Below are 13,772 nucleotides of genomic sequence, written 5' to 3'. Positions count from 1 at the left end.
AGGAAGTGCAAACTCATCCATATCTCAATGTGTATTTGGGAGGTCAAGCTGTGAAAAACTACAAACCTCAGATGTCCCACTTCCTGGTTGGATTTTTCTCCGGTTTTTCGCCTGCGATATGAGTTCTGTTATACTCACAGACATCATTCAAATAGTTTTAGAAACTTCAGAGTGTTTCCTATCCAATACTAATAATAATATGCATATATTAGCATCTGTGACAGAATAGGAGGCAGTTCACTCTGGGCACGCTATTCATCCAAAGGTGAAAATGCTGCCCCCTATCCCAAAAATGTTTAACACTTTTTGGTTACTACATGATTTCATATGAGTTTTATTTCATAGTTTTGATGTCTTCACTATTATCCTACAATGTAGAAAATAGTAAAAAATCCAGCCAAAGTAATGGTGCTGCCGGTAATAAACCAGGCTGTAAGTCACAGATTGACTCAAAGGGAGATCAGACTAAAGTCACACATTCCCCCCTGTGAACAAAAACACATTGTTATGAGCTGAGAGAAAGAGAGAGAGAATGTACGTGTGTGTGTGTGTGTGTGTGTGTGTGTGTGTGTGTGTGTGTGTGTGTGTGTGTGTGTGTGTGTGTGTGTGTGTCTCAGTTGTCCAGAGAGGATTCCTCAGAGGTCAAAAGGCCCTACATTAACTTCTTTGGGGTAGGGGGCAGTATTTTCACAATGAAAAGGATGAAAAGCGTGCCCAGAGTAAACTGCCTGCTACTCAGTCCCAGATTCTAGGATATGTATATTATTAGTAGATTTGGATAGAAAACACTCTGGCGTTTCTAAAACTGTTTGAATGATGTCTGTGAGTATAACAGAACTCATATGGCAGGCAAAAACCGGAGAAAAGATCTGAGGTTTGTAGGTTTTCAAGTCTTAGCCTATCCAATATACAGTGTCTGTGGGATAATATTGCACTTCCTAAAGCTTCCACTAGATGTCAACAGTCTTTAGAACCTTGTTTCAGGCTTCTACTGTGAAGTGGGAGAGAATGAGAGCTGATTGAGTCATGGGTCTGCCAGAAGCCCATGTGCTCAGTACGCCCGTTAGAGTTAGCTCCGTTCCCTTCCATTTCTAAAGACAAAGGAATTCTCCGGTTGAAACATTATTGAAGATTTATGATAAAAACATCCTAAAGATTGATTATATACATCGTTTGACATATTTATACGAACTGCAATATAACTTCTTTGACTTTGTCTGGACCTAGTGCCTGCACATTTGGATTGCTGTACTAAATGCGCAAACAAAAAGGAGGTATTTGGACATAAACAAGACTTTATCGAATCGAACATTTATTGTGGAACTGGGATTCCTGGGAGTGCATTCTGATGAAGATCATCAAAGGTAAGTGAATATTTATAATGCTATTTCTGACTTTTGTTGACTCCATAACATGGCGGGTATCTGTATTGCTTGTTTTGGTCTCTGAGCGCTGTACTCAGATTATTCCATGGTGTGCTTTTTCCGTAAATCTTTTTTCTTCCTATCCTATGCCTGCCAGCAGTTGCATTAAGGAGAAGTATATCTTTAATTCAAATCAAATCAAATTTTATTTGTCACATACACATGGTTAGCAGATGTTAATGCGAGTGTAGCGAAATGCTTGTGCTTCTAGTTCCGACAATGCAGTGATAACCAACAAGTAATCTAACTAACAATTCCAAAACTACTGTCTTATACACAGTGTAAGGGGATAAAGAATATGTACATAAGGATATATGAATGAGTGATGGTACAGAGCAGCATAGGCAGGATACAGTAGATGGTATCGAGTACAGTATATACATGAGGTGAGTATGTAAACAAAGTGGCATAGTTAAAGTGGCTAGTGATACATGTATTACATGAGGATGCAGTCGATGATATAGAGTACAGTATATACGTCTGCATATGAGATGAATAATGTAGGGTAAGTAACATTATATAAGGTGGCATTGTTTAAAGTGGCTAGTGATATATTTTACATCATTTCCCATCAATTCCCATTATTAAAGTGGCTGGAGTTGAGTCAGTGTCAGGGTCAGTGTGTTGGCAGCAGCCACTCAATGTTAGCGGTGGCTGTTTAACAGTCTGATGGCCTTGAGATAGAAGCTGTTTTTCAGTCTCTCGGTCCCAGCTTTGATGCACCTGTACTGACCTCGCCTTCTGGATGATAGCGGGGTGAACAGGTAGTGGCTCGGGTGGTTGATGTCCTTGATGATCTTTATGGCCTTCCTGTAACATCGGGTGGTGTAGGTGTCCTGGAGGGCAGGTAGTTTGCCCCCGGTGATGCGTTGTGCAGACCTCACTACCCTCTGGAGAGCCTTACGGTTGTGGGCGGAGCGGTTGCCGTACCACGCGGTGATACAGCCCGCCAGGATGCTCTCGATTGTGCATCTGTAGAAGTTTGTGAGTGCTTTTGGTGACAAACCAAATTTCTTCAGCCTCCTGAGGTTGAAGAGGCGCTGCAGCGCCTTCTTCACGATGCTGTCTGTGTGAGTGGACCAATTCAGTTTGTCTGTGATGTGTATGCCGAGGAACTTAAAACTTGCTACCCTCTCCACTACTGTTCCATCGATGTGGATAGGGGGATGTTCTCTCTGCTGTTTCCTGAAGTCCACAATCATCTCCTTAGTTTTGTTGACGTTGAGTGTGAGGTTATTTTCCTGACACCACACTCCGAGGGCCCTCACCTCCTCCCTGTAGGCCGTCTCGTCGTTGTTGGTAATCAAGCCTACCACTGTTGTGTCGTCCGCAAACTTGATGATTGAGTTGGAGGCGTGCGTGGCCACGCAGTCATGGGTGAACAGGGAGTACAGGAGAGGGCTCAGAACGCACCCTTGTGGGGCCCCAGTGTTGAGGATCAGCGGGGTGGAGATGTTGTTGCCTACCCTCACCACCTGGGGGTGGCCCGTCAGGAAGTCCAGTACCCAGTTGCACAGGGCGGGGTCGAGACCCAGGGTCTCGAGCTTGATGACGAGCTTGGTGGGTACTATGGTGTTGAATGCCGAGCTGTAGTCTATGAACAGCATTCTCACATAGGTATTCCTCTTGTCCAGATGGGTTAGGGCAGTGTGCAGTGTGGTTGAGATTGCATCGTCTGTGGACCTATTTGGGCGGTAAGCAAATTGGAGTGGGTCTAGGGTGTCGGGTAGGGTGGAGGTGATATGGTCCTTGACTAGTCTCTCAAAGCACCTCATGATGACGGAAGTCGTTTAGCTCAGTTACCTTAGCTTTCTTGGGAACAGGAACAATGGTGGCCCTCTTGAAGCATGTGGGAACAGCAGACTGGTATAGGGATTGATGAATATGTCCGTAAACACACCGGCCAGCTGGTCTGCGCATGCTCTGAGGGCGCGGCTGGGGATGCCGTCTGGGCCTGCAGCCTTGCGAGGGTTAACACGTTTAAATGTCTTACTCACCTCGGCTGCAGTGAAGGAGAGTCCGCATGTTTTCGTGTCACTGGCACTGTATTGTCCTCAAAGCGGGCAAAAAAGTTATTTAGTCTGCCTGGGAGCAGGACATCCTGGTCCGTGACTGGGCTGGATTTCTTCTTGTAGTCCGTGATTGACTGTAGACCCTGCCACATGCCTCTTGTGTCTGAGTCGTTGAATTGAGATTCTACTTTGTCTCTGTACTGACGCTTAGCTTGTTTGATAGCCTTGCGGAGGGAATAGTTGCACTGTTTGTATTCGGTCATGTTACCAGTCACCTTGCCCTGATTAAAAGCAGTGGTTCGCGCTTTCAGTTTCACGCGAATGCTGCCATCAATCCACGGTTTCTGGTTAGGGAATGTTTTAATCGATGCTATGGGAATGACATCTTCAACGCATGTTCTAATGAACTCGCACACCGAATCAGCGTATTTGTCAATATTGTTATCTGACGCAATACGAAACATATCCCAGTGCACGTGATGGAAGCAGTCTTGGAGTGTGGAATCAGCTTGGTCGGACCAGCGTTGGACAGACCTCAGCGTGGGAGCTTCTTGTTTTAGTTTCTGTCTGTAGGCAGGGATCAGCAAAATGGAGTCGTGGTCAGCTTTTTGCAAAGAGTCAAATAAAGTTCGTTCAGAGCCATTGATGTGTCTGCTTGGGGGGGGGGATATATACACGGCTGTGATTATAATCGAAGAGAATTCTCTTGGTAGATAATGCGGTCTACATTTGATTGTGAGGAATTCTAAATCAGGTGAACAGAAGGATTTGAGTTCCTGTATGTTTCTTTCATCACACCATGTCTCGTTAGTCATAAGGCATACGCCCCCGCCCCTCTTCTTACCAGAAAGATGTTTGTTTCCGTCGGCGCGATGCGTGGAGAAACCCGCTGGCTGCACCGCCCCCGATAGCGTCTCTCCAGTGAGCCATGTTTCCGTGAAGCAAAGAACGTTACAGTCTCTGATATCCCTCTGGAATGCTACCCTTGCTCGGATTTCATCAACCTTGTTGTCAAGAGACTGGACATTGGCGAGAAGGATGCTAGGGAGTGGTGCACGATGTGCCCGTCTCCGGAGTCTGACCAGAAGACCGCCTCGTTTCCCTCTTTTTCTGAGTCGTTTTTTTGGGTCGCTGCATGGAATCCATTCCGCTGTCCTGGGTGAAAGGCAGAACACAGGATCCGCGGCGCGAAAAACATATTCTTGGTCGTACTGATGGTGAGTTGACGCTGATCTTATATTCAGTAGTTCTTCTCGACTGTATGTAATGAAACCTAAGATGACCTGGGGTACTAATGTAAGAAATAACACGTAAAAAAACAAAACACTGCATAGTTTCCTAGGAGCGCGAAGCGAGGCGGCCATTTCTGTCGGCGCCGGATATAGTCATTCCATGCATAACAGTTGTATTTTCATCAACATTTATGATGAGTATTTCTGTAAATGGAACTTTCTCCCTGGAGTGTTTTGGAGGCAAAACATAATGCGCCAATGTAAACAGAGACTTTTGGACATAAATATGAACTTTATCGAACAAAACATACATGTATTGTGTAACATGAAGTCCTATGAGTGCCATCTGATGAAGATAATCAAAGGTTAGTGATTCATTTTATCTCTATTTCTGCTTTTTGTGACTCCTCTCTTTGGCTGGAAAAATGGCTGTGTTTTTTTGTGACTAGGTACTGACCTAACATAATCGCATGGTATGCTTTTGTCGTGAAGCTTTTTTGAAATCGGACACTGTGGTGGGATTAACAACACGTTTATCTTTAAAATGGTGTAAAATACATGTATGTTTGAGGAATTTTAATTATGAGATTTCTGTTGTTTGAATTTGGCGCCCTGCACTTTCACTGGATGTTGGTCAGGTGGGACGTTAGAGTCCCACGTACCCTAGAGAGGTTAATAACTAGCATCCTGACTGAAGCAGCCATATCAAGATCAGCTGACGATATGGCCTCCCTGCTCCCTGTGTGGATGTATAATTTATCTTGCGTACTGGTGCAGTCTGGATACAACTGGCTATGAGGGTACATACCCCCAGGGTTCTGTGTCACAATGCTGACCGCTGGCTTCTTAGAAATCATCAACCTACTTTGAATCACAAGTGGGACAACGCTATTCTGCTCTTGAAAAAGCTAGCCACTTCATTTCACATTTACAATGGTATGAATGCTATCTTTATATTGAGTTTATCTGATGACCTGGATGGTGGTGACAGCTCAGCAGATACTATACAAACAATGCATAATTCATGGGGATTCATTTTGTGATGCGGATGCATCCTTAGGAAATTGTTATTACTGTGTAGGGTTCACTCCCCTCTCCATCTCCCCTGCTCCCCTCCACCCTCCCCTAGACCAGTTGTTCCCAAACTGTGGGGTGAGATGTCGACAGTGTGTGTATGTGTGTGTGTGTGGGGGGGGGGGGGGGGCACCCCATAACAAAATGTAGAAGTGCATGTGCCCATAGAAATAGACGTGGGGCGCAGGATGTTCCCCGATGCTGGAAGGGGGGCCTGAGTAAAACACTTCGGGAACTACTGCCATAGACCACCTCCAAAAAAAAACATGCCTACCGTCATAGGTTCCACTCTCAAGCAGCAGGCCACTCTCCTCCAGCACGCGGAACTCCCCCACACTGATGAAGTTATAGTCAACCCCAGGAACCTCCCCCTCTCTGGGCTGTCGTGTGGTACCTGGAAAAAGACACCACAACAAACATAAAGTGAGTAAAACAGACCCTTTCTCTGGGGTAGAGTCATGTGCAGATCCAGCTAGGCATGAACAGGAGAGGAGTGGACACCATTTTCATCATGCACACAGGGATGTGAATTGTGTCCTCATATCCTGCAGGACCCCATGTCAGTATCGAGCACAGCTTACACCAAGGGGGGTTACTGAGAAACCAAGCTATGAATAGGTTATTTTAATGTGCCAAATTAGCTTCCACACATTGAGCAAGTAACATTTACTGGTAAGGGAAAAGTAATAAAGCTATTGGAGATAACCTCTCTCCTCTCATAGCCCAAATGGAAGATGAACAGTGTTAGTTGAAGTCAGAAGTTTACATACACTTAAGTCATTAAAACTTGTTTTTCAACCACTCCACAAATGTCTTATTAACAAACTATGGTTTTGGCAAGTCGGTTAGGACATCTACATTGTGAATGACACAAGACATTTTTCCAACAATTGTTTACAGACAGATTATTTCACTTATAATTCGCTGTATCACAATTTCAGTGGGTCAGAAGTTTACGTACACTAACTTGACTGTGCCTTTAAACAGCTTGGAAAATTCCAGAAATGCCTGAAGGTACCACGTTCATATGTACAAACAATAGTACGCAAGTATAAACACCATGGGACCATGCAGCTGTCATATCGCTCAGGAAGGAGACGCGTTCTGTCTCCTAGAGATGAACGTACTTTGGTGCGGAAAGTGCAAATCAACAGCAAAGGATCTTGTGAAGATGCAAGAGGAAACCAGGTACAAAAGTATCTATATCCACAGTAAAATGAGTCATATATTGACATAACCTGAAAGGCTGCTCAGCAAGGAAGAAGCCACTGCTCCAAAACCGCCATAGAAAAGCCAGACTACGGTTTGCAACTGCACATGGGGACAAAGATCGTACTTTTTGGAGAAATGTCCTCTGGTCTGTTGAAACAAAAATAGAACTGTTTGGCCGTAATGACAATCGTTATGTTTGGAGGAAAAAGGAGGAGGCTTGCAAGCCGTAGAACACCATCCCAACCGTGAAGCACGGGGGTGGCAGCATCATGTTGTGGGGGTGCTTTGCTGCAGGAGGGACTGGTGCACTTCACAAAATAGATGGCATCATGAGGATGGAAAATTATGTGGTTGTATTGAAGCAACATCTCAAGACATCAGTCCGCAAGTTAAAGCTTGGTCCTAAATGGGTCTTCTAAATGGACAATTACCCCAAGCATACTTCCAAAGTTGTGGCAAAATGGCTTAAGGACAACAAAGTCAAGGTATTGGAGTGGCCATCACAAAGCCCTGACCTCAATCCTATAGAAAATGTGTGGGCAGAACTGAAAAAGCATGTGCGAGCAAGGAGGCCTACAAACCTGACTCAGTTACACCAGCTCTGTCAGGAGGAATGGGCCAAAATCCACCCAACTTATTGTGGGAAGCTTGTGGAAGGCTACCCGAAATGTTTGACCCAAGATAAACAATTTAAAGGCAATGCTACCAAATACTAATTGAGTGTATGTAAACCTCTGACCCACTGGGAATGTGATGAAATAAATCATTCACTCTACTATTATTCTGACATTTCACATTCTTAAAATAAAGTGGTGATCCTAACTGACCTAAGACAGGGAATTTTTACTTGGATTAAATGTCAGGAATTGTGAAAAACTGAGTTGAAATGTATTTGGCTAAGGTGTATGTAAACTTCTGACTTCAACTATATGTAGAAAACCCTCAGACCGTGTCACAGAGAAACAGAGTAGGTGATTGACCTGAGAACTGGTTTAAAGTGGATGATGGTTGGTTGGTTAGCCAACTTAATGCCTGAGTTGGCTGAATAAACCCCTGAGGGCCTCTACACAGTCAGGCTTCAAAGCCACTGTGAGAGATAGATGGATGGATAGATTAATGAATGGATTGTCCACTCCTGAGCCATGATGTACGAATAATAACTTCATATAGGAATTGCAGTTACCATTACTTGTCTCTTATTCTCTGTCGTTCTTCCTATCCTATGCCTGCCAGCAAAAAATGACCCTAGGGACGGAGAAAGTTTTTTTTTAAGGAGTTCTGAGGTCTGTTCATCTCCAGAGCTCAAAGGATGGTATTTCTCCTCAAGGTCCTTCTTTTCTGTTCTGCCAATAAGCGAAAAGCCACAGTTGAAAAATCTTACAGTTGAACATTCTAACCTTTGTCTTTTTGTTCCTTCTCTCCCTGTCCATCCTCCTCTCTTTTCCAACCCCAAATCCCCTGAAATCCTGCTTTTTGATCTGGAAACTGCAGAACTATACATGGCAGTATATACTAAGCCTGCAGTCATTAAACAAACCTGCGAACGGTAACGGTCTGTGTAGTGCAACTAACTCCCAACAAGCTGGTCTATTTAACATGTTGTCCCCTTGTTGAAGACATGTAGACATTTTTTGGAAATATTTTCCGCATCAGGAAAATCAGCTCAGATGTGAACGGCAATCTGACCGGCGCACCAATGGACTCTTAATACTATCCCTCCTGCCCTCCCTCCACCCTGTTCATCTGTTACTGCTGCTGTGAGAGCACTAACATCTGAAATGCTTTAAACCTTGTTATAAAGTAGACTATTGTATTCTGAGATTGTTCCCTGTCTGCTCCTCGGCTTCAAAGGCAGTAATATGAGAATCCTTGAACAGGGAAACATGAGAAAAAAACAGAGTACTGTATTCTTGTGGACTTGCCTGTCTGCATGAGTGTCATATAGGTCGTCCTTGTGATGTAAAGATCTGAAATGTGAGAGGGGACGCAACTCGAGTTGAATCAAGGAATCAATCAAGTCTTTTGAGGTAGAGGATAATCAAGAACAGGTCTTTTTGATGTAGACAGCAGCGAAGACAGTTTGTGCTGGGTTCAGGGTAAATACTGTAGCAGCTATATTTTATCTGAGTCTGAGGAGTTGATGTGGGAGTCAGAGGGAGGTGATGGAGCGGGAGAAGGAGGTGAGGGAGAGGAAGGTGGAGAGGGAGGAGAAGGAGAGGGAGGTGAGGAAGGTGGAGAGGGAGATTATGGAGAGGCAGGTAAGGGAGTTTTTGGAGAGGGAGGTTATGGAGAGGCAGGTGAAGGAGAGGGAGGTAAGGGAGGTGAGGGAGAGGGAGGTTTTGGAGAGGAAGGTGGAGAGGGAGGTGAGGAAGGTGGAGAGGGAGGTGAAGGAGAGGGAGGTAAGGGAGGTGGAGAGGGGGAGGGAGGTGAAGGAGAGGCAGGTGATGGAGAGGCAGGTGAAGGAGAGGCAGGTGAAGGAGAGGCAGGTGAGGAAGGTGGAGAGGGAGGAGAAGGAGAGGAAGGTGGAGAGGGAGGAGAAGGTGAAGGAGGTTAGGAATGTAGAGAGGGAGGTGAAGGAGGGGGTGGTTATGGAGAGGCAGGTGAAGGAGAGGGAGGAGAAGGAGAGGGAGGTTTTGGAGAGGCAGGTGAAGGAGAGGGAGGTGAGGAAGGTGGACAGGGAGGTGAAGGAGAGGGAGGTGAAGGAGAGGGAGGTGAGGAAGGTGGAGAGGCAGGTGAAGGAGGGGGAGGTTATGGAGAGGCAGGTGAAGGAGAGGGAGGTTATGGAGAGGCAGGTGAAGGAGATGGAGGTGAAGGAGAGGGAGGTGAGGAAGGTGGAGAGGGAGAAGAAGGAGAGGGAGGTTATGGAGAGGCAGGTGAAGGAGAGGGGGGTTATGGAGAGGCAGGCGAGGGCGGTGAGGGAGAGGGAGGTTATGGAGAGGCTGGCGAGGGCGGTGAGGGAGAGGGAGGTTATGGAGAGGCAGGCGAGGGCGGTGAGGGAGAGGGAGGTTATGGAGAGGCATGCGAGGGCGGTGAGGGAGAGGGAGGTTATGGAGAGGCAGGTGGGGGAGGTGAGGGAGAGGCAGGCAAGGGCGGTGAGGGAGAGGGAGGTTATGGAGAGGCAGGCGAGGGCGGTGAGGGAGGTTATGGAGAGGCAGGTGAAGGAGAGGGAGGTGAAGGAGAGGGAGGTAAGGGAGGTGAAGAAGAGGGAGGTTATGGAGAGGCAGGCGAGGGCGGTGAGGGAGAGGGAGGTGGTAAGCAAAAAGCTTTGGGAGAAGAAACAGCACTAGGAGACAACACTTCAATTGACTTCCATTCTTTGTTCATGTTCTCAAAAAAGTTCACCTTTGAAGAAATGAAACAATTGAACCAAAACAATACTGAACAGAGCAGCAACAAAACAAAAACGTCATGAAAAGGTATTGGGTTGTTTGGGGTGGATGCAGTGAACATGAATTGGCACTTTTCTCCATGAGGAAGTGTATTGTTGTGGAACAGGTGGGAGGTCCAGTCCAGACAGTGGAACAGGTGGATAAATGAAGATGTACATTACTGGTCAAAAGTTTTAGAACACCTACTCATTCAAGGGTTTTTCTTTATTTTCACTATTTTCTACATTGTAGAATTATAGTGAAGACATCAAAACTACGAAATAACACATACGGAATCATGTAGTAAGGGTGGCTACTTTGAAGTATCTTAAATCTAAAATATATTTTGATTTGTTTAACACTTTTTTTTGGTTACTATATGATTCCATTTGTGTTATTTCATAGTTTTGATGTCTTCACTATTATTCAACAATGTAGAAAATAGTCATTAAAATAAAAAGAAGAAAAACCCTGGAATGAGTCGGTGTGTCCAGCCAAAGTAATGGCGCTGCCGGTAATAAACCAGGCTGTAAGTCACAGATTGACTCAAAGGGAGATCAGACTAAAGTAATGACGCTGCCGGTAATAAACCAGGCTGTAAGTCACAGATTGACTCAAAGGGAGATCAGACTAAAGTCGCACAATAAAAACCTTGAATGAGCAGGTGTTGTAAAAACTTTGACCGGTAGTGTATATATAGTTCACTCAGGCCATTTATCATAGAAAACGAATTTGTCTGTTTAACTGGGTGGCTCTCCCCCAAAAATGTGTCAGTTCTTGTCTGTTTAACTGGGTGTGCTCTCCCAATTGAATGACTTCAATTGAAACAGGAAAAAAAAAAAAAAAAAAAAAAAAAAAAAAAAAAAAAACTGAGTGGGGTCTCCTTTCTCTTCCATCTCTGATTGTGACACGTACGCACGAACACCCGCAGATGCCAATTGTCGCATCATTTTATTTTTTTTTTTAAATGAGTGTATCAGTTCACACAGCGAAGCATCACCCCCGCGAAACTCTGCCAGCTGCTTAAGCTTCTTACAGGGAGACCAGGAGAAACGTTAACACCTACCGCTGGAAAGCTGTTAAACGTAGTCACACTGAGACCTGGCGCTGTTGCAAGAAGGGCATATTTAGTTCAATCTGACAATATGGTCATGTGAAAGGGGAAAACCAGAGGCGGTCTGAAGATGGGTCTTGGGAGGATACACCTAGAGATGCTTATTGACTTTTCTTTATCACACTACAGAGAAAGTAATACACAAAGTGAGAAACATTGATATGCAATAAACATGTTAGGCCTACATAACTTAACGCTGTTTAGCGCCAATACCCCAGATAGGTACTGTGAGACATAGGCCAGGCTCAGCTAACTTTAGTCAGTGACTAAAGTCATACAATCCTGAGCAGGCAGTATGGGGCATATCATCCTGGATATCAGAACAAAAGGAACATACAGATGTTCTCTATTAAAGGCAGAGCCAGGATCTAATATGTAGTCTTTTGTTTCCCAGGTATAAAAAAAAAAGGTTTAATGTAAGACCCTTAAATCTTGTCAAGAGAAAGCAATTCTTTAAATTGAATACAGGGGCACTTTTTATTATATTCCTGTCATCCTTCTCTCTTTGTTATCTCCCAGTGAGCCTCTTAGAGCTTTCTGTGGTGCCCCTGCGGATATTACTGCTTAGAGGAGAAGAGAGGGAGGCAGAGGGTTCAGCCGAGCTTCAAGGACCCCTGGCACCGACTCTCCTTCCTTCCTTTTCTTCCCTTCTTTCTTGGGAGCTGTAATGATGCCTCTGCCTGTGTGTTCAGGAGGGGACTGGAGAGAAGCCACGCTCCTCTCTCTGAGCTGCCATTTAGAGGGCTCTAATGAGGAGAGGCAGAGCGCAGCCAGGCGGCCATTCTGGCTCCCAGGGAGAGACTGAGACCATTCCTAATCCCTGGCTCTGTGTAAGGCCATAGTCACAGTCACACAGCAGAGGCTAAGCAGCGGCTCCCTGGCACTGTGGAAGGCCAATCACAGTCACACAAACAGCAGTGGCCAAGTGGGACAAATGCAGTGGTGGGAAATGTACTCAACTGTCATACTTGAGTAAAAGTAAAGATACCTTTTATAGAAAATGACTCAAGTGAAATACTACTTGACTGAAAGTCTAGAAGAATCTGGTTGTATATATACTTAAGTACAGGGGCGGAAAAAGTACTAAATTGTCATTCTTGAGTAAAAGTCAAAAGTGAAAGTAAATTGCTATGCATCAAATTCCTTATATTAAGCAAATCAGACGGCACAATTTTATTGTTTTTGTAAACTCACGGAAAGACAAGAGTCCAACACTCAGACTACATTCACAAACGCAGGCAGAAATCCGGCCGGTACATGACACAGCACTGTGATAAAGTCACTCGCTACACTGGAAGTTAATAGGAATACGACTTTTAAACCGCGAAAGCATCTATCATACATGTCAGATTTCAATACTGGCCGGTGTCGTAACTCGGCAGGAGTTCTTCTCTCGAATGAGCCATTGATCATATTTCTGCAATATTCCTACCTCGAGAAATGTGTAATTTAACAGAGGGTCTAGCACATTTTTCCTATTTGTCTGCCTCTTTCGTCCAGGGTGCATTACATGGTGCCGTTGCCAGAGATATTATAGAAAGTGCCCAATAGACACCCATTCAATCCTTTCAAGGAGTGCGCTCCTTGTCCCAGAATCGCCCAGAATACACCGCACGGCCCATTGACGTAGCATGGGCAACGTTTCCCATCTCCTCAAATGTCTATCTGCCATTGTGAATGTCAGACTCCAGGTACATAGATCTGCAGGTTGAACATGGTGAATATACTGGTGAAATTGATAGTGCTGGTTGTTTAGGCGATTTTACAGCTAACTAGCTACTTTAAAATGCTGATATTGTCTAACGGTATTACCTTGTGTAGATACCTTTGCCAGCCAGTCCGCCCATAGAGAGAGCATTCCATTGTGGATTTTGGAGTCAACTTGAGCTGCAGATGTCCACAACGATTTTCCATGCTGCTACCAACCTTATTATAAAACGCCAAAATTAAACATTTGTTCATAAAAAAACAATATTGTTCTCAGTGTTCTTTAAATACCGTAAATTAAAGGAAGGAGTGGTTTTGGGTGGATTTTTCCTTTAAATACAGCACTGGACATATGTTGACCTACTGCAGCTAAACCACAGTGGTTTTTAGGATGGCCACACCATCATAACGTAACCCCTGTCACGGATGAGGAGCAGGCATAAACTAACAGCCATGCACTAGAGACTAGGCTTAGACTAGGGTCACTGCTTGAAATGCTACCTACAGTGTATTACTGTACAGACACACTGTAAATGAATATCTAAACAAGCTGCCCTAGCCCTGGTGCCTTCCAAAAAAAAACGAGGCATTGAGCAAATTTCAGGTCTGCTGAGCGCAAACTTGAACCT

The 13,772-nt window shown here is 44.8% G+C and overlaps 1 protein-coding gene across 3 annotated transcripts in view; it reads right to left on the bottom strand.

The window, feature by feature from the left end:
- LOC110492084 (membrane-associated guanylate kinase, WW and PDZ domain-containing protein 3) overlaps positions 1-13,772 on the bottom strand; it is a 195,119-nt gene that overhangs the window by 40,608 nt on the left and 140,739 nt on the right. For all 3 annotated transcript variants that reach the window (XM_036947018.1, XM_036947015.1, XM_036947016.1), the window contains exon 3: positions 6,017-6,136. In XM_036947018.1, coding sequence (XP_036802913.1) covers positions 6,017-6,136 — 120 coding nt within the window. The remainder of the gene's footprint in view (positions 1-6,016; positions 6,137-13,772) is intronic.

The sequence above is a fragment of the Oncorhynchus mykiss genome, chromosome 16 (assembly GCF_013265735.2).
Source record: "Oncorhynchus mykiss isolate Arlee chromosome 16, USDA_OmykA_1.1, whole genome shotgun sequence".
NCBI lineage: Eukaryota > Metazoa > Chordata > Actinopteri > Salmoniformes > Salmonidae > Oncorhynchus > Oncorhynchus mykiss.
This window is presented reverse-complemented; position numbering and strand designations above follow the sequence as displayed.